We start from the raw sequence: 18,459 nt of genomic DNA, 5'->3' as shown, positions 1-18,459 counted from the left end.
TAAAACAACATTTTCTCTGTTCACTAGTCACGTCTCCAGGCCCCTCTTATATTACGCTTGCTTTCCATTTTTAATTTTTATTCACTCAAAAAATAAAAGATTTACTGTTATGCAGACTACTGCATTATTGTAATTTTTTTTTTTAACACACTGGCCGATTCCCACCAAGGCAGGGTGGCCCGAAAAAGAAAAACTTTCACCATCATTCACTCCATCACTGTCTTGCCAGAAGGGTGCTTTACACTACAATTTTTAAACTGCAACATTAACACACCTCCTTCATAGTGCAGGCATCCCATTTCCAGGACTCCAGTCCGGCCTGCCGGTTTCCCTGAATCCCTTCATAAATGTTACTTTGCTCACACTCCAACAGCAAGTCAAGTATTAAAAACCATTTGTCTCCATTCACTCCTATCAAACACGCTCACGCGTGCCTGCTTGAAGTCCAAGCCCCTCGCACACAAAACCTCCTTTACCCCCTCCCTCCAACCTTTCCTAGGCTGACCCCTACCCCGCCTTCCTTCCACTACAGACTGATACACTCTTGAAGTCATTCTGTTTCGCTCCATTCTCTCCACATGTCCGAACCACCTCAACAACCCTTCCTCAGCCCTCTGGACAACAGTTTTGGTAATCCCGCACCTCCTCCTAACTTCCAAACTACGAATTCTCTGCATTATATTCACACCACACATTGCCCTCAGACATGACATCTCCATTGCCTCCAGCCTTCTTCTCGCTGCAACATTCATCACCCATGCTTCACACCCATATAAGAGCATTGGTAAAACTATACTCTCATACATTCCCCTCTTTGCCTCCAAGGACAAAGTTCTTTGTCTCCACAGACTTCTAAGTGCACCGCTCACCCTTTTCCCCTCATCAATTCTATGATTCACCTCATCTTTCATAGACCCATCCGCTGACACGTCCACTCCCAAATATCTGAATACATTCACCTCCTCCATACTCTCTCCCTCCAATCTGATATCCAATCTTTCATCACCTAATCTTTTTGTTATCCTCATAACCTTACTCTTTCCTGTATTCACTTTTAATTTTCTTCTTTTACATACCCTACCAAATTCATCCACCAACCTCTGCAACTTCTCTTCAGAATCTCCCAAGAGCACAGTGTCATCAGCAAAGAGCAACTGTGACAACTTCCACTTTGTGTGATTCTTTATCTTCTAACTCCACGCCTCTTGCCAAAACCCTCGCATTTACTTCTCTTACAACCCCATCTATAAATATATTAAACAACCACGGTGACATCACACATCCTTGTCTAAGGCCTACTTTTACTGAGAAATAATCTCCCTCTTTCCTACATACTCTAACTTGAGCCTCACTATCCTCGTAAAAACTCTTCACTGCTTTCAGTAACCTACCTCCTACACCATACACCTGCAACATCTGCCACATTGCCCCCCTATCCACCCTGTCATACGCCTTTTCCAAATCCATAAATGCCACAAAAACCTCTTTAGCCTTATCTAAATACTGTTCACTTATATGTTTCACTGTAAACACCTGGTCCACACACCCCGTACCTTTCCTAAAGCCTCCTTGTTCATCTGCTATCCTATTCTCCGTCTTACTCTTAATTCTTTCAATAATAACTTTAACATACACTTTACCAGGTATACCCAACAGACTTATCCCCCTATAATTTTTGCACTCTCTTTTGTCCCCTTTGCCTTTATACAAAGGAAGTATTGTAAAAATAGTATAAATAATATCACCACATTTGTGGAAGTATATTAGATCCACTAGTTGATGTGTATTGGCTGTGTGACGTGATTTGTTAACTCTTGAATATCGGCAAAATTCAAACATTTCCGCTTGTTTGAGCTCAATTTCAAGGTAAACTGTTTAAAATCATCTCTATTTCTGTAATATATCTTCCATTCTATCAAATGAGACCAAGAAAACGAGAATACACTCATAAATACCATATGAAAATACATCACTAAGTTGGTGTCTTAAACCAAAAACACAGAGTTTTTCTTTCTCGTGCACTGCATGCTGCAGGATTTTTTTTTATACTGCACATAGTGACCACTCAAACCCATTCTTTCATATGTAGGCCTACTAGTTATCTTTCGCAAGATTGTAAACCGCTAGAATTTTGGCATAACATTACAAAGCCAACACTGGCTTGCAAGCCGTAATATTACAGGACTGACAGTGAAAAGTTAATGTCACCTTTGCATCATTTATAACATTTCTAGTATATTTTTAAATGTTTGTACAGTAGTGTACTCTATAAAGCCTCTCCTCACCTAGCGACATACTCATTTACCGACGACTCAGAGTTACGATGGGCTCTCTGCCGAGTGTGCATACCTAAATGTATATTAGAGCTGATTTCCTCAATTCTGTTTATTACAATATACACGTACAGTACACTGCTGTATAAACATTTAAAAATATAACAGAAATGTTATAAATGGTGCGAAGGTAACATTAAAACAATATTAAATATGGTTGACACAAACCCACTACTGTATTGTAATACTCAGAATAGAGGAAATCAGCTCTAATATACATTAATTAGATATGTATATGGTCAGAGAGCCCATCTTAAGTCCAAGTCATCGGTAAGCAAGCACATCGCTAATTGAGGAGAGGCTGTACTTCAAGTACTATGTACTGGTGAGAGCCTAGTGTTGAGCTAAAACTTATAGAAATAAAGCACTTGTCTGTACTTGTATCTGTTTTTTTTTTACACAAATCAATTTTACAGGCTAAGAGCTGTTGACTCATGAAATCGTAATGACACGATTGCAAACAAACCATACCTACTTCTGCTTATTTCAAAGCTCAGCCCTATCGAAGGTATACAGCCACCCCTTGGATGCGACCCATACCAGTTGGGTAACACCTAGGTACCTGCATACTGCTAGGTGAACAGGGACATATATATGTCCTGGAAATGGGAGGTATAATGCCTGCTCTTTAAAGGAGGGGTTTGGGATATTGGCAGTTTGGAGGGACTTCTTAACTGTCGTATCTGAGCTCCTCTGCAAAGACAGTGGTTATGTATGAGTGATGGTGAAAGTGTTGAATGATGATGAAAGCATTTTTTCTCTCTTTTTGGGTTTTTCTTTCTTTTTGGGTCACCTTGCATTGGTGGGAAATGGCTGATGTGTTAAAAAAAAAAATGTATATGTACAGTAGGGCCCTACTTCTACTGCAGGTTAGGTTCCAGGCTACTGCCGGAAAGCAGAATGCCATTTGTTTTCACTTATAACTGTCAGATAATAAGTGTACATTAACATATATTAAGTTAGCAATAGAACAAGGCATTAAAAACAATAAAAAGTAAAATACACACACAGTACACTCATTACTTACCGCCTGATTGCAACCCCAGCTTTCAGTGATATAATGCCAGTGAATCGATTTGTGCTAATGTTACGTATGCTTCACTTCTCAGACAAAACCAGGCCTGACAGAAACGACTGGTTATATAAGATTAGGCATGTGTTTGTGTATCTGAAAGAGAAATTCAATATGTATTTTTATCCCTTCAAAGGAAGACTCTCTATCAAGCAGTACATACCAAGCAAGAGGAAACCCTTTGATATAAAGCTGTTTGTGCTTTGTGATTGTTACAGTGGTCTGGTATTGGATATTATTGTGTACACTGGAAGTTATACATTGCAAAATACCAGGAAGTTATTGGGCATCTCTGGTGATGTGGTTAGAACAATGATAGAACCATACCTTGGTAAGGGGCATATATTATATACTGATAACTGGTACACAAGCCCCTCACTCAGTGATTTTTTGCGAGTGAACATGACAGAGGTGTGTGGCACAGTGTGTGCAAATCAGAAACATATGCCCAGGTTTGACGCTGGCACTCGTAGAGGTGAGGTGCAGGCGTTTGCTGCCAATGACATCATGGCATTTCGGTGGCATGACAAAAGAGATGTCACACTGTTTTCATCAGTTCACCCTAATGAAATGGCAGACACTGGCAGGCAGCATAGAGAGAGCAATGAACCCATTCTAAAACCTGCATCTGTGATTGATTACACCTTCAATATGCGTTCTGTGGACAAATGTGACATGCAGATTGGGTTTGCTGATTGTGTTTGCAAGAGTTATAAGTGGTACATAAAACTCTTTTTCCATCTTCTGGACATTTCCATGCTCAATGCTTATAATATGTATAAGATGAGGACCAGAAACAAACCACAATACTGCGAATTTTGTTTGTCTGTCATCAGACAAATAGTATTCAAGTACCAAGGAAGAACACCTGCAATAGACCGCCCACCAAATTTTCAACAACTTCCTTCTTGTTTGAAGCATGGTGATCACTTCCTGGTAAAACTGCCTGCTACTGCTTTCAAGAAAAAGGCTCTTAAGAGGTGTTACGCCTGTGCACATACAAGGAAACGCCCACAACAACGCAGAGACACTCGTTTTATGTGTGAGGAATGTAAAACACCACTGTGCATGACACCATGTTTCAAAGACTTCCACAGGCTGCAGAACTTCTAGAAACATTCCCTGTGACTGTATTTGTGTATATAAAATATAGAAAAATAGTAATAAACAACATTTCATATCGTTTGTTTGTGTAAATAGTTTCTGTAAACAAAACAATGACAACATTGTTTATGCCCTTATTGTGTAGTATTGAAAAAGAAATAACTTACAAAATACTGATCATATTGGTCTCACAGGCCATAAAAGTTACTTGGAAAAATAAAAATTAAAAAATAATAGAAAATAGTACATAAAACAGTAAATAAAAGAATACCGGGTGATGGCAGTCGGCGATGTTGCCACATTGTGCCCTTTTTTTGTCAACTTCACACCTCCATATCTCGGTAAGTATTGATGGTAAAAATTTTTTGTTTAGCCTATAATGTTTAGAAAAAAAAACTATTTTTTCATAAGAATTTTTTTTTTTTCTGAAATTTGGCCGACCCTGAGAACAAGTCTCTGAGAGGACCTGTCGACCCCCAAAGGGTTAAAGAGCCCTAGAGCGATTAAATGCATAGAGTGTAAACTCATTACTTACCTTCAAATATTTGTAGTCTTAATGTAGGGTGAGAGATGAGTAAATGACATTAAACAAATAAACTAGAGAGAGAGGGAGAGAGAATTAAGATTAAGAATGAGTACATGAGTGAGGACAGCTGTAAGTTATGTAAACAAACCAGCCGAACGCGTATGGTTTTAGTTCACTCCGGCAAGCTGACTAGAAAAACATCTCATATTTATGTTAATTTATTCTACTGTGGGTATATTTATCATGTTTATATGTTATGTAGTGTGTTTATTATATAATTTTGAAAAAAGTATTATAGATTGATTAAGCAAAATATCTATATTAACATTTTATACGACATTTAATGTGCCTCAGAGTGATTTTAATGTTGTGTTATTATTATTAATATGACATCTTCAAGACTAATAAGACACTCTTAGTGATTTTAATGTGTACCTGCATTCCAGCACAGTAAGTAAGTTTATTTAGGTACAGGTACACAAGTATAATTATCAGAGTATACATAAAATATGAAATAACTTTAAAACGCTTGAAATTTTGGAAAGTTTCCGAACATAATGGAGAGACGCGGTGCTCACAGAGAATGTAAACAAACCGAGTGGCGTGTGCTGTATTAGAAAGATGGGGAGCCGTATAAACAGTTTTGGTTATGTAGTTTGAAATCGCCGTATTAGCAGAACGCCGTAAAGCAAAATGCCCTAAAGTGGGGCCCTACTGTACTAAGCAATTTCAAAAGTCAAAGTTGAAGACTGCTAAGTCCTTACTGCTGAGAAAAGCTGCTACCCCCACAGCTGAGAAAATATAAAAGTGACATTAACAAAGAGACATATTGCACTTCACTTGATTCAAGATCACAATGCCTCTGAATTACTGTCTTTATCTCTGACCAGTGTATGTAATACCATACTTGTCTTTGCTGCTCAGTAAGGAGGGGTGCACCTCTGGCAGGACAGTGATGGTGAAAGTGTTTCTTAATTTTTGGGTCACCCTGCCTCAATGGGAGACAGCTGGTGTGTTAAAAATAATGAACCAAAATTAAGGATTAAAGATTAAGGATTTTATTTCTTTGCATAGTTTACAATGTGTAATTACAATTTTGATTTGCTAATAACAAAGAAAATCACTGATACACTGGGGTATTTGAGGCAGACTAAACATAATGCTTAACAGACTACTTAATACTAGACATATATATCATTGTTGGTTCAAATAGAACAATGTTTTTTTATATTTTAGCAGAGGTAGTAGTGGTTTAGCAGTAATTGAATTAACAATTAATTGATTAACAAGTTTCAGCATTATATTTTGGCACATTATACATAATGAGATTGAGACCATTTTAGTTATGAAATAATCTTATAATATTTGGAAATTTTTGAGTTGATGGTGGTGGTAATATAAAGTGTTTATGTGGTTAATTTTGGGAGATGGGTTGATTTCTAAGTAGAGCCTTGAATTGGTGTGCAGGAAGGGGCTCTTTTGTATGTTCAGGCAATGAATTCCAGAATTTAGGACCCTCTATATGCATAGCATTTTTGCATAGGGAGAGATGGATGTGTGGGATATCAAAGAGTGTTTTGTGTCTTGTGTTATGCAAGCGTGTTCTGAGAGGAGGGTTAATATTGGAGAATAATGTTCTGTGTATGTAGTAGGCACAATAATATGAGTGGGTATTTTGTATGTTAAGCAGGTTCAAGCTCTTAAATAGCAGTGGGGTGTGTTGCCTGGTGCAGGAGTTTGTAATCAACCTCACATCAGCTTTTTGTTGGATAATTAAAGGTTTAAGGTGATTTGCTGTGGTTGAACCCCATTCACGAATACCATAGGTGAGGTAAGGGTAGATGAGAGAGTGGCAAAGAGCAAGAAGTACCATTTGGGGTACATAGTACTGTATCTTAGAGAGGATGCCAGCTGTTTTGGAGATTTTTTTTGGAGGTATGCTGTATGTGGGTCTGAAATTTGAGGCAGCTGTCAATGTGGAGCCCTAGAAATTTTCCGTCAGTGTGTCTTGAAATGGGGGAACCATTTACCGATACGTTTAGCTGAATATTTGCAGCTCTGTTTCCTAACAGTATGAAGTAGGTTTTGTCGATATTGAGAGTAAGTTTGTTGGTCGTCATCTAAGTGGATATTTTTAGTAGCTCATCATTTAGTGTTTCTGAATATGGTTTGGTTTCATTGAGAGAAGAAGAACAGGTTTAAGTAGTTTAGAAGCATTAGGGAGGTCATTGATGTTAATAAGAAAGAATTGTGGTCCAAGGACACTACCCTGGGGAACTCGACCAAGAACAGGCTGAGGGGTAGAGGCAACACCAATATTCAATACACTAAACCTACTCACCATACAAAACATCCACACTTATTACTGCACCTATTACATACATAGAACAATTAACTCTGATATTAACCCTCCCCTCAAACATCTCCTTGCCAACCTCAACAGAACACATGACCATAACACAAGGCACAGATCACTCTTTGATGTTCCTCGTGTCCATCTCACACTATGCAAAAACTCAATGCACATAAAAGGCCCTAAAATCTGGAATTCATTACCTGTAAATATAAAAGAAACACTACCTGCTTATAAATTCAAGTCTCTTCTCAAAGATCACTTACTCACCCAAAACCAAATAAATACTGAATAACTGAACCTTATAAATTGTATATCTTAAATGTTTCTCACAATTATATCACATAAATGTTAAACCTAAAACCCAATCTAACTTTATTATTTTTTAAATACACTACCTAACAGAATACTCCATACGACTGAATGTACAACAATGCATGCAACCATATGACCTGTCTTTGTAATACCTATTTGTGCTTTATAGTTATCTGTTTACAATAATGTATTATCACTGATTTCATCATTGCTTAGTTAATTTTAAGCCAGCCTGTAATGCTATGCATAGTATAAGTGGCTTTGGCATGCTGCTCTTATCTGTATTTTTTTGTACCTCTGTATGTATGCTCAAATTGTTAATAAATAAAATAAATAAAAAAAACACCATTTGTGCATACATACTGGTTCTATTGCTAAGATATGATTTTAGATAATCAAGTGAGTGTCCTCTGACCCTGTAATGTTCGAGTTTTAGGTGCAAGAGATTGTGGTCAACTTTATCAAATGCTTTCTATAGGTCTATGAAGAGGCCCAATGGAATTTCCTTTTTTTCCAGCACCGTATATAAAAGTTCAAGCATATGTATAATTGCATCATTTGTACTTTTGCTTGACCTAAATCCAAACTGGCAAAGGTTAAGTATGTTGTGGGGTACAAAGTAGGAGTAAACTTGCTTGTGAATTATTTTTTTTAAGATTTTAGATAGAAGGGCTAAGTTTGATATATCTTTCTTTCTTTCAACACACCGGCCGTATCCCACCGAGGCGGGGTGGCCCAAAAAGAAAAACGAAAGTTTCTCCTTTTACATTTAGTAATATATACAGGAGAAGAGGTTACTAGCCCCTTGCTCCCGGCATTTTAGTCGCCTCTTACAACACGCATGGCTTACGGAGGAAGAATTCTGTTCCACTTCCCCATGGAGTTAAGAGGAAATAAACAAGAATAAGAACTAGAAAGAAAATAGAAGAAAACCCAGAGGGGTGTGTATATATGTGCTTGTACATGTATGTGTAGTGTGACCTAAGTGTAAGTAGAAGTAGCAAGACATTCCTGAAATCTTGCATGTTCATGAGACAGAAAAAAGGACACCAGCAATCCTACCATCATGTAAAACAATTACAGGCTTTCGTTTTACACTCACTTGGCAGGACGGTAGTACCTCCCTGGGTGGTTGCTGTTTACCAACCTACTACCTAGGTTAATATATATGATATATGTCTATAGTTATTTAAATCAGTAGGATCACCTCCTTTGTGGATTGATGTAACTCTTGCCATCATAATTATAGTCTAATATGAAATCTACATTATAACTTGCTGTAGGATAAACTCATACAAAAATGGTGTCTGTATCTTCTTTCATGTATCACCTATTTAATTTTCATTAATGACCACACATGAGAATGATTGAAGCTACTCATACACATATTAAATTTGAAACTATGAACAAGATGGTGGAATTGACCTACAAAAGTCAGAAAAATTCTGCAGCTACAGAGTTTATTTTGAATCTTTGTAAGATCTGCCGGCAGTCTTGATAATATCTAGAACTTGTAGTAGTGAAACTTAGAGTGTATCCTTAAGTTATGCTCAGTTACTGATTATTATTGCCTGGCTGTCATCAACCATAAAAGTATTGTGTTTATAGATAATACCCAACCATTACATTATATCTTAATTATGAGCACTCAGAAAATACTTTTTTTTTTTTTTTTTAGAAACAGCCTACACATAGCCCAAGATCTGAGGCAGTATGGGGTGTCAGAGTATTACCGTGGGATAGTTCCCATACTTCTGCGCAATGGACCCAGCAACATTCTCTTCTTCAGCCTGAGAGGTCACATAAAAGAAAGTCTACCAGCTGCTGGCAACACTTGGTGGAGCCACATCATCAGAGACTTTGTTTCAGGTGCTGTCTTGGGAGCATTCATCTCCACTGTCATGTACCCACTTAATGTCATTAAGTCTCACCAGCAGTGCCAGGTGAGAACCAATGTATTAGTTTAGTAAATATTTAAGATAAACTTGTGTATATTGTATTAAAGTGCTATAAATATTGATTAATGCAAAGTGAGAAACAAGCACACACTTTTTTGACCTCAGCTAAAGTGGATTTCTGAAGCAAATGTATATATACATAGATATGCCTTACCTGTGTTTTGGATTTATAAATAGTTTTTCCACTTCTATATCTTTTCTGATAGAGTTGGATCACAGTTTGAGATATTTCCCTGTGATCACTTGAGATAGGTCTTTCCCTGTGATCATATGGGATAGGTCTTTCCCTGTGATCACTTGAGATTGTGTATATTCCTGTATGTTTTTATTGTGAGGTATCGCTGTTAGAGATACCTTAGTGTTTGTATATATTGGTATGTATATACTTAACAGTAACCTTATCTCAGTATAGTCATAATGGAAACAAATACTTTCTTTTTGGGCATTTTCTTTGTTTTCAGTCTGTCAGCATGTCCAATAACAGCTTATATAATGCTCATGTTCAGTAATGATATTCTTTGATTTAGTTTTCTTTCAACACACTGGCCATCTCCCACCAAGATAGAGCTGCCCAAAAAGAAGGAAATGCATTCATCATCATTCATTCAATAGCTGTCTTCCAGAAGTGTGCAAACATCATAATTGAAATGAACCTCTGAACTACAATCTCCTAACCCTCCTTCAGAGTTCAGGTGCTGTACTTCCCACCTCCAGGACTCAAGCCCAGCTAACCAATTTCCTTGAATCCCCTCACAAAATATTACTTTCTTACACTCCAAAAACATGTCAGTCATAAAAATCACATGCCTCTGCTCATATTAGTCTAACATCCTCTCATAAACCTGCTGGATGGTCAGGCTCTAATCTAACATCCTCTCATAAACCAACTGGATGGTCAGGATCTAATTTAACATTTTTTTTTTATTAAGAAGTCGGCTGTCTCCCACCGAGGCAGGGTGACCCAAAAAGAAAGAAAATCCCCAAAAAGAAAATACCTTCATCATTCAACACTTTTACCTCACACATAATCACTGTTTTTGCAGAGGTGCTCAGAACACAACAGTTTAGAAGCATATACGTATAAAGATACACAACATATCCCTCCAAACTGCTGTCATTAAATGTGCTGGAGGGTCAGGCTCTTGTCACTCAAAACCATATTTTTTATTCCTTCTTCCAATCCTTCCTGAGATGGTCTTTGCCCCTCCTTCCTTCCACTCTAGATATATACACCCTCTTGGTCATCATTTTGGCTCCGTCCTCTCTACATGCCCAAAATACCTCACCCCCTTCTCAGTTTTCTTTATGATACCCTTATTAACTCCTAACTGACTTTGATATATATTCATTTTTTTATATTCATCAGGTCGGTGGTCCGTTTCAGCCAATACACCGAACATTTCTTGAAGTCTATAATGCCCGAGGAAGAAAATTCAGAAAGATTTTCCATGGCGTTCATGTGAATTATTCTCGAGCGCTGGTCTCTTGGGGGATAATAAATACTATGTATGAGTTGCTACACAAACTACTCTACAGTTAACTTGGCAAGATGGTTAGTAGCAAATTGTTCTCATTGGTTACAAATTGTTCATATTGGTTACAAATTGTTCACATTGGTCACAGATTGTTCACATTGGTCACAAATTGTTCACAGTGGCTACAAATTTTAAGATGTTCTTGAAAGTTTTTGCCATTGTTTTCAGTTTTATGTTTGAGAAGTTCTTGTGCTGAGACAATACACAATAGCATGCAGTGTGAAAGCATGTTTACTAACAATGTATAAACACAGACATACACACCTTACAATAAACGTATATTCAATAAGAAATACACACATTGGTATAGGCAGCCTCTCCTCACTAAGCGACGTACTCATTTACCGATGACTCAGACTTACAATGGGCTCTCTGACCAGTATGCATACCTAAATAATGTATGTTTGAGCTGCTTTCCTCTGTTCTGTTTATTACAATATACAGTTCACTGCTGTATCAAGATCAAGAGAATTTAGGTAAGACTCCATTGGAGTGAGTGGGGAAGACATCCTAGGACAGGCGAAGAATAGCGTTGAAGAGGAGTGTCCATAGTCGTAGAAAAAGTGCCAGGCCTTAACCCAGCAGCTAGGCGATCGTGGGATAGACTGCAGAATCAGGAGTGGCTAACAACGTGGAACGCATGAGAAGTAAGCTGTGCAGGTTGAAACTCGAATGGTGGGTATATCTTGAACTGGAAGGTGATTGGTAGCTGCAGATTGGCAGGATGGAGAGGGAAGCAAAACTTCGAGGTGATTGGTTGTTTTTTTATTTTTTGTTAGAGGTGGCAGTTACGTCATGATTGGTGGGTGATATTTCTTCATAGCTGTGTCCATATTACTTCCATTTTCCAGGCATGGAGCCATTTTGAAGTCTTTTGTGTGCAGATTTTGATAATAGAGTAAATTTGACCAAGTGTACCTGGAGAGGGTTTTGGGGGTCAACACCTCTGTGGCCTGGTCTGTGACCAGGCCTCATGGTGGATCAGGACCTGATAATTCAGGCTGTTACTGTTGGGCGCATGCAACCCGACGCACAAACCACAGCCCGGATGGTCAGTTACTGACTTTAGGTGCCTGTCCAGCGCCTTCTTGAAGAGAGCCAAGGGTCTATTGGTAATCCCCCTTGTATGTCGGGAGGCAGCTGAACAGTCTTGGGCCCCTGACACTTATTGTGTTGTCTCTTATCGTGCTAGTGGTGCCCCTGCTTTTCATTGGGGGCATGTTGCATCATCTGCCGGGTCTTTTGCTTTCATAGGGAGTGATTTTCATGTGCAAGTTTGATACTAATCCCTCTAGGATTTTCCAAATGTATATAATCATGTATCTTTCCCGATTGCGTTCTAGGGAGTACAGGTTGAGGAATTTCAAGTGTTCCTTGTAATTGAGGTGTTTTATTGCAGTTGTGTGTGCCATGAAGGTTCTCTGTACATTTTCTAGGGCAGCAATTTCACCTGCCTTGAAAGGTGCTGTTAGTGTGCAGCAATATTCCAGCCAAGATAGAACAAGCAACCTGAAGAGTGCCATCATGGACTTGGCATCCCTAGTTTTGAAGGTTCTCATTATCCATCCTGTCATATTTCTAGCAGATGCACTTGATACAATGTTATGGTCTATGAAGGTGAGATCTTCTGACATGATCACTCCCAGGTCTTTTACATTAGTTTTTGGCTCTATTGTGTGGTTGGAATTTGTTCTATACTCTTATGTATTTTTAATTTTCTCACGTTTTCCATATTGGAGTAATTGAAATTTCTCATCATTGAATTTCATATTGTTTCTGCAGCCCATTTAAAGATTTGGTTGATGTCTGCCTGAAATCTTGCTGCATCATCAGTGGAGGACACTGTCATGCAAATTTGAGTGTCATCTGCAAAGGAAGACATGGCACTGTGGCTTATATCCCTGTCTATGTCAGATATAAGGATGAGAAACAAGATGTAAGCAAGTACTGTGTCTTGTGGAGCAGAGCTTTTCATAGCCGCCTCAGACTTTACTCTGTATACTACTATGTACTCTGAATTCTATTTGTTAGGAAATTATAGATCCATCTACCAACTTTTCCTTTTATTTCTTTATCACGCATTTTGTGCACTATTTCACCATGGTCAGTGGCGTTGCTAAGGTAGGTGTCACCCCCATGAAATCAAAGGGCAGGGGGATGGGGGAAGTAAACTATAGTTACGTCACTACTGCATGTCCAATGACTAATGTTTTGCAATGAGAATGTTTAAGGGCCATAAACCGAACAGGAGAATGCTTCTCAACTTTATTAATGATAAAATAAAAATCGTAGTAATATTGAGAAACAAACTCGGATACCACTTTGAGTACAGGCAACAGATCCTACATTTTTCATCTTCAACAGTGCAAAAAACAGAACTTGAAAAATAAAGAAAAAGTTGCAATATCAGAGAAACACTAGTTCTGATTTGACCTTGAGTACATGTAAACATCTCAGTGAATCTGATCTTACATTTTATTGCCTTTAATCCTGCATCATCAAAATCAATGATTTTCCCTATTGTGGCATGCAAAGAGTACGTAACCTTTATTCGGCGCATGTACACACCCTCAATTACAGGCTATCTCCCCCAACCAGCGAACCAGGTGACTGAGGGTTGACGATGGGGCCCCGTTGTTCAACCAGTACCCAGGTTCCAGCCAATGAGAAGATGGTTTTGGCAATTGCAGAGGTTATGTGGGTACCACTCTCCTGTCTGCCCTTGTCATTCCCATTCTAGAGCTGGTTGAAGCATGGTCTGCTCTCTAGTGGCTTCTATTCTGCCTTGCTTACCATGGAGTGCACTAATACCTATCACTGTACATAGTGTACATACTTCTGTTCTAAATTGGTGAAGGATAATATAAGTCAAAAGTTTTCTGCTGTGTTTATTTTGCTCCCTTTACACCCAGGATAACAGGCCATTTGGACTCCTGAGTTGTAATACCTATACAGGCCTATTTTGACTATAATCACTCAAGAGGATATAGAAATGAAGGATTCTTCTCTTATGTTGCTACAGCACTGTTTTGGGCATTAGTGTCACCTTCTTTAGAGGCTCTATGGTGACACCCCTAGATGGTGTCACCTGGGGTGGCGACCCCCTCTCTTACGATGCCACTGACCATGGTCACACTTGTCAAAGGCTTTTGCAAAGTCTGTGTATATTACATCTGCTTTTTATTTGTCTTCTAGAGCATCCAGGACCTTGTCATAGTGGTCCAGTAGCTGGGACAGACAGGAGCGACCTGCTCTAAGCCCATGCTGCCCTGGGTTGTGTGACTGATGGGTGGCAATCTTGCTTCTTAGAACCCTTTCAAAGATTTTTATGATGTGGGATGTTAGTGCTATTGGTTTGTAGTTCTTTGCTATTGCTCTACTGCCTCCTTTGTGGAGTGGGGCTATGTCTATTGTTTTTAGCAGCTGTGGGATGATCCGTGTCCATGCTCCCTCTCCATAGAATGCTAAAAGGTCGTGATAGGGGCTTCTTGCAATTCTTGATGAGTCCCAGGCCCATGAGTCTGGGCCTGGGGTAGAGTGCATGGGCATGTCATTTATCATCTTTTCGAAGTCATTTGGCACCAGGATAATACCAGATAGGTTTATGTCTACCATATTCAGTGGCTCTCTCATAAAAAATTCATTTAGGTCTTCGACTCTGTCTGGTTAGCAGCTCGCTAAAAACTGAATCATATCATGACTTGAGTAGCTCACTCCTTTCCTTGCTGTTATCTGTGTAAGACCCATCTCGTTTAAGTAGGGGCCCAATACTGGATGTTGTTCTCGACTTTGATTTGACATAAGAAAATAAATACTTTGGTTTTCTTTTGATTTCATTTATGGCTTTTAGTTCTTCCAGCATTTCGTGGCTCCTGTAAGATTCCTTTATCTTTAGTTTGATGTTTGCTATTTCTCTGACCAGTGTCTCCCTACGTATTGTAGATATTTCTTTCTTTCTTTTTTTAACACACCGGCCGTATCCCACCGAGGCGGGGTGGCCCAAAAGGAAAAACGAAAGTTTCTCCTTTTACATTTAGTAATATATACAGGAGAAGAGGTTACTAGCCCCTTTCTCCCGGCATTTTAGTCGCCTCTTACAACATGCATGGCTTATGGAGGAAGAATTCTGTTCGACTTCCCCATGGAGATAAGAGGAAATAAACAAGAATAAGAACTAGAAAGAAAATAGAAGAAAACCCAGAGGGGTGTGTATATATGTGCTTGTACATATATGTGTAGTGTGACCTAAGTGTAAGTAGAAGTAGCAAGACATACCTGAAATCTTGCATGTTCAAGAGACAGAAAAAAGGACACCAGCAATCCTACCATCATGTAAAACAATTACAGGCTTTCGTTTTACACTCACTTGGTAGGACAGTAGTGCCTCCCTGGGCGGTTGCTGTTTACCAACCTACTACGTATTGTAGATATATTGGCCTCTTTTAACCGCTCTGTTATTCTTTGCTTTCGCCTGTATAGGGAGTGCCTCTCTCTTTCTAGTTTACATCTCCTCCTCTTTTTCCTTAAAGGAGTGCCACAGAGTTAATCTGTTCTAGATTTAGGTTGGGGTCTGTGTTGCTTAGGCTATCATCCCAGTTTATATCATTTAGGACTGAATTTACTTGGTCCCACTTTGTTTTTGTTATTGAAGTTGAATTTGGTGAAGGCTCCCTCGTGACTGATCACATTTTGTTGGTTTAAGGTGAATTTTGTGCAGAGATTTAAAAGGGTGCAAGGGGCTAGTAACCCCTTCTCCTGTATATATTACTAAGTGTAAAAGGAGAAACTTTAGTTTTTCCTTTTGGGCCACCCCACCTCGGTGGGATACGGCTAGTGTGTTGAAAGAAAGAAAGATTTAAAAGCTTGTGTATGTGTGAGTTTTCATCTGAGCTGCCTCCTGGTGTTGTCTCTGCTACAACATTATTTGCTATATTCCTCCATTTAAGATGCCTTAAGTTGAAATCCCACAGGAGCAAGATGTAGGGGGCAGGAGCTGGAAGATTTTCCAGACTGGTCAGTTTTCAAAGCCTGTTCCCAGAATTGTTGGGATGTTGCATCTGGAGGCTTGTGTACAACCACAATGACCAGGTTATGGTTCTCGATCTTTACTGCCAAAACTTCAACTCCAGTTAACAACAAAAGGCACAATACCGTGAATGGAACCATACACAAATAACCCGCACATAGAAGAGAGGAGCCTACGATGACGTTTTGGTCCAACTTGGACCATTTACAAAGTTACACTAATAAAAAGGAGAGGAGGAGGGGTATATATAGGCAGGAGGTGGTAGTAGTAGTAGTAGTAGTAGTAGTAGTGGTGGTGGAGGTAGAAGGTAGTTGTAGTGGGGAAGGTAATAAGGAGGAGGAGCCAGTCAAATACTAAGAAAGAAGAGCACTGCAAGGGAGCTAGGTGCCCACAGAGGGTAAGAGCAAGAACACAGAGGGGAGAAAAATAAATAATGAAGGAACAAATACACAAGGCAGAAGAAAGACAACCCAAAGGAGAAAAAGGAAAGAGGAAAGGGGAAGAGGGAGAAGAAGAAAAAGGAGAAATCAGGTTAAGTCACGGGTGTTCTGAAGTTTGGAGCATTTAACAATGTAGTGGGAAAGGAAGGAATCTACAGAGATGAAGCCAGGACTAAGATTCATACAAGGAAAGTTGTGTATTAGGGAGGATTCAACCAGATGGCGACTGTTGAAGTTAGAAGTAGGGAAGACAGTTTTAGCAATCAATCAATAGGATGGCTGTGATCTGTGACATGACAGAAAAGAGCATTGTTAGTGTTGGCAAGCCTAACACTACTTTTGTGCTCCCTAAGTCTGTCAGAAAGAGATCGGCCAGTTTCTCCAAAGTATTGAAGAGGACAGGAGGAACAAGAAATAGAGTAGACACCAGGAGCATCTGTAGAGGAAGGAGAGGTATGAACGAGATTAGTGAGGAAAGTAAGTTTGATGTCTAAGGAACTTGGTATTCCTCAACATCCTATCATATCCTCTAGAGGTTCTGTCTTTTATTCTCTTGCTTCTTGGCTGGCCAAAACCTTCACTCCCTTTCATGGTACTTTTTGTCCTGCCCACCTCTGTCACTCTCAAGACTTCATTGAATGGGTTTGCTCTCTCCCGACCTGTAAGATGCTTAGTCTTGACATTGAGTCCCTCTTCACCACTGTCCCTTTTGATGATGTCCTTGATTTTCTTAGAGAGAAGACCAATGAAGGGTTTCTTCATCTCCCTATACCTACTGATGTCTTTCTTGATCTTATCCGCCTCTGTGTGGACTCTAATTCCTTTTCCTTCCAAGGGAAATATTATTCTCACACCTTCGATGTCGCTATGGGCTCTCCTCTTTCTCCTGTCCTTGCTAATCTTTACATGGAATACTTTGAGACTGTTCTTCTTCTTACTATCGATGTGCATCCTTCACTCTGGCTCCGCTATGTAGATGACATCTTTGCTCTGTGGCCTCATGACTCCAGTCTCTTCCAACCATTTCTTGAAGCTCTTAATAATCTTGCCCCTTCCATTAAGTTTAAAGCTGAATGGGAATCTAATTCCTTGCTTCCTTTCCTTGATGTCCATGTCCACTGCTCATCTACAGGTTTTGCCTTTTCCTTTAACCACAAGCCTATGCACAGTGGCATGTACATTCACTACTTTTCTTATCATGCTTCCTCTGTCAAGAAAAGTGTTCTTATGTCCCTCTTTCTCCATGCTCTCTGCATTTGTGATCCTCAGTTCCTTCAATCAGAAATTTCCACTCTTCATAATTCATTTTCCTGTCTTGGCTACCCTTCCCATTTCATTGACTCTGCCTTCTCACGTAATTTCAACGTAATTTCTTTTCTCCCAAACTCTCTACTCCTGGGAACTCTTCTGTCCTCTGCCTTCCCTACATTTCCAGTCTTTCTAATCTCAACAACTCTCTCCGTTCCTTAGACATCAAACTTGCTTTCCGCCGGACTAACACTCTTCGCACTAATCTTCTTCATACCTCTTCTCCCTCTACAGATGCTCCTGGTGTCTTCTCTATTTCTTGTTCCTCCTGTCCTCTTCAATACTTTGGAGAAACTAGCCGATCTCTTTCTGACAGACTTAGGGAGCACAAAAGTAGTATTAGGCTTGCCGATGCTAAAAATGCTCTTTTCTCTCCCGTCAGAATCACAGCCATCCTATTGACTGGTCTTCTGCTAAAATTGTCTTACCTATTTCCAACTTCAACAGTCGCCATCTGGTTGAATCCTCCCTAATACACAACTTTCCTTG

The 18,459-nt window shown here is 39.3% G+C and overlaps 1 protein-coding gene across 2 annotated transcripts in view; it reads left to right on the top strand.

The window, feature by feature from the left end:
• LOC128689902 (mitochondrial nicotinamide adenine dinucleotide transporter SLC25A51-like) overlaps window positions 1-15,921 on the top strand; it is a 33,672-nt gene extending 17,751 nt beyond the window's left edge. For both annotated transcript variants that reach the window (XM_070080706.1, XM_070080705.1), the window contains exons 4-5: window positions 9,382-9,646; window positions 11,028-15,921. In XM_070080706.1, the coding sequence (XP_069936807.1) occupies window positions 9,382-9,646; window positions 11,028-11,201 (439 nt within the window). In that variant the 3' untranslated portion in view covers window positions 11,202-15,921. The remainder of the gene's footprint in view (window positions 1-9,381; window positions 9,647-11,027) is intronic.
• Window positions 15,922-18,459: the final 2,538 nt, after the last annotated feature.

The sequence above is a fragment of the Cherax quadricarinatus genome, unplaced genomic scaffold (genome assembly GCF_038502225.1).
Source record: "Cherax quadricarinatus isolate ZL_2023a unplaced genomic scaffold, ASM3850222v1 Contig816, whole genome shotgun sequence".
In the NCBI taxonomy this organism is placed as follows: Eukaryota; Metazoa; Arthropoda; class Malacostraca; order Decapoda; family Parastacidae; genus Cherax; species Cherax quadricarinatus.
This window is presented reverse-complemented; position numbering and strand designations above follow the sequence as displayed.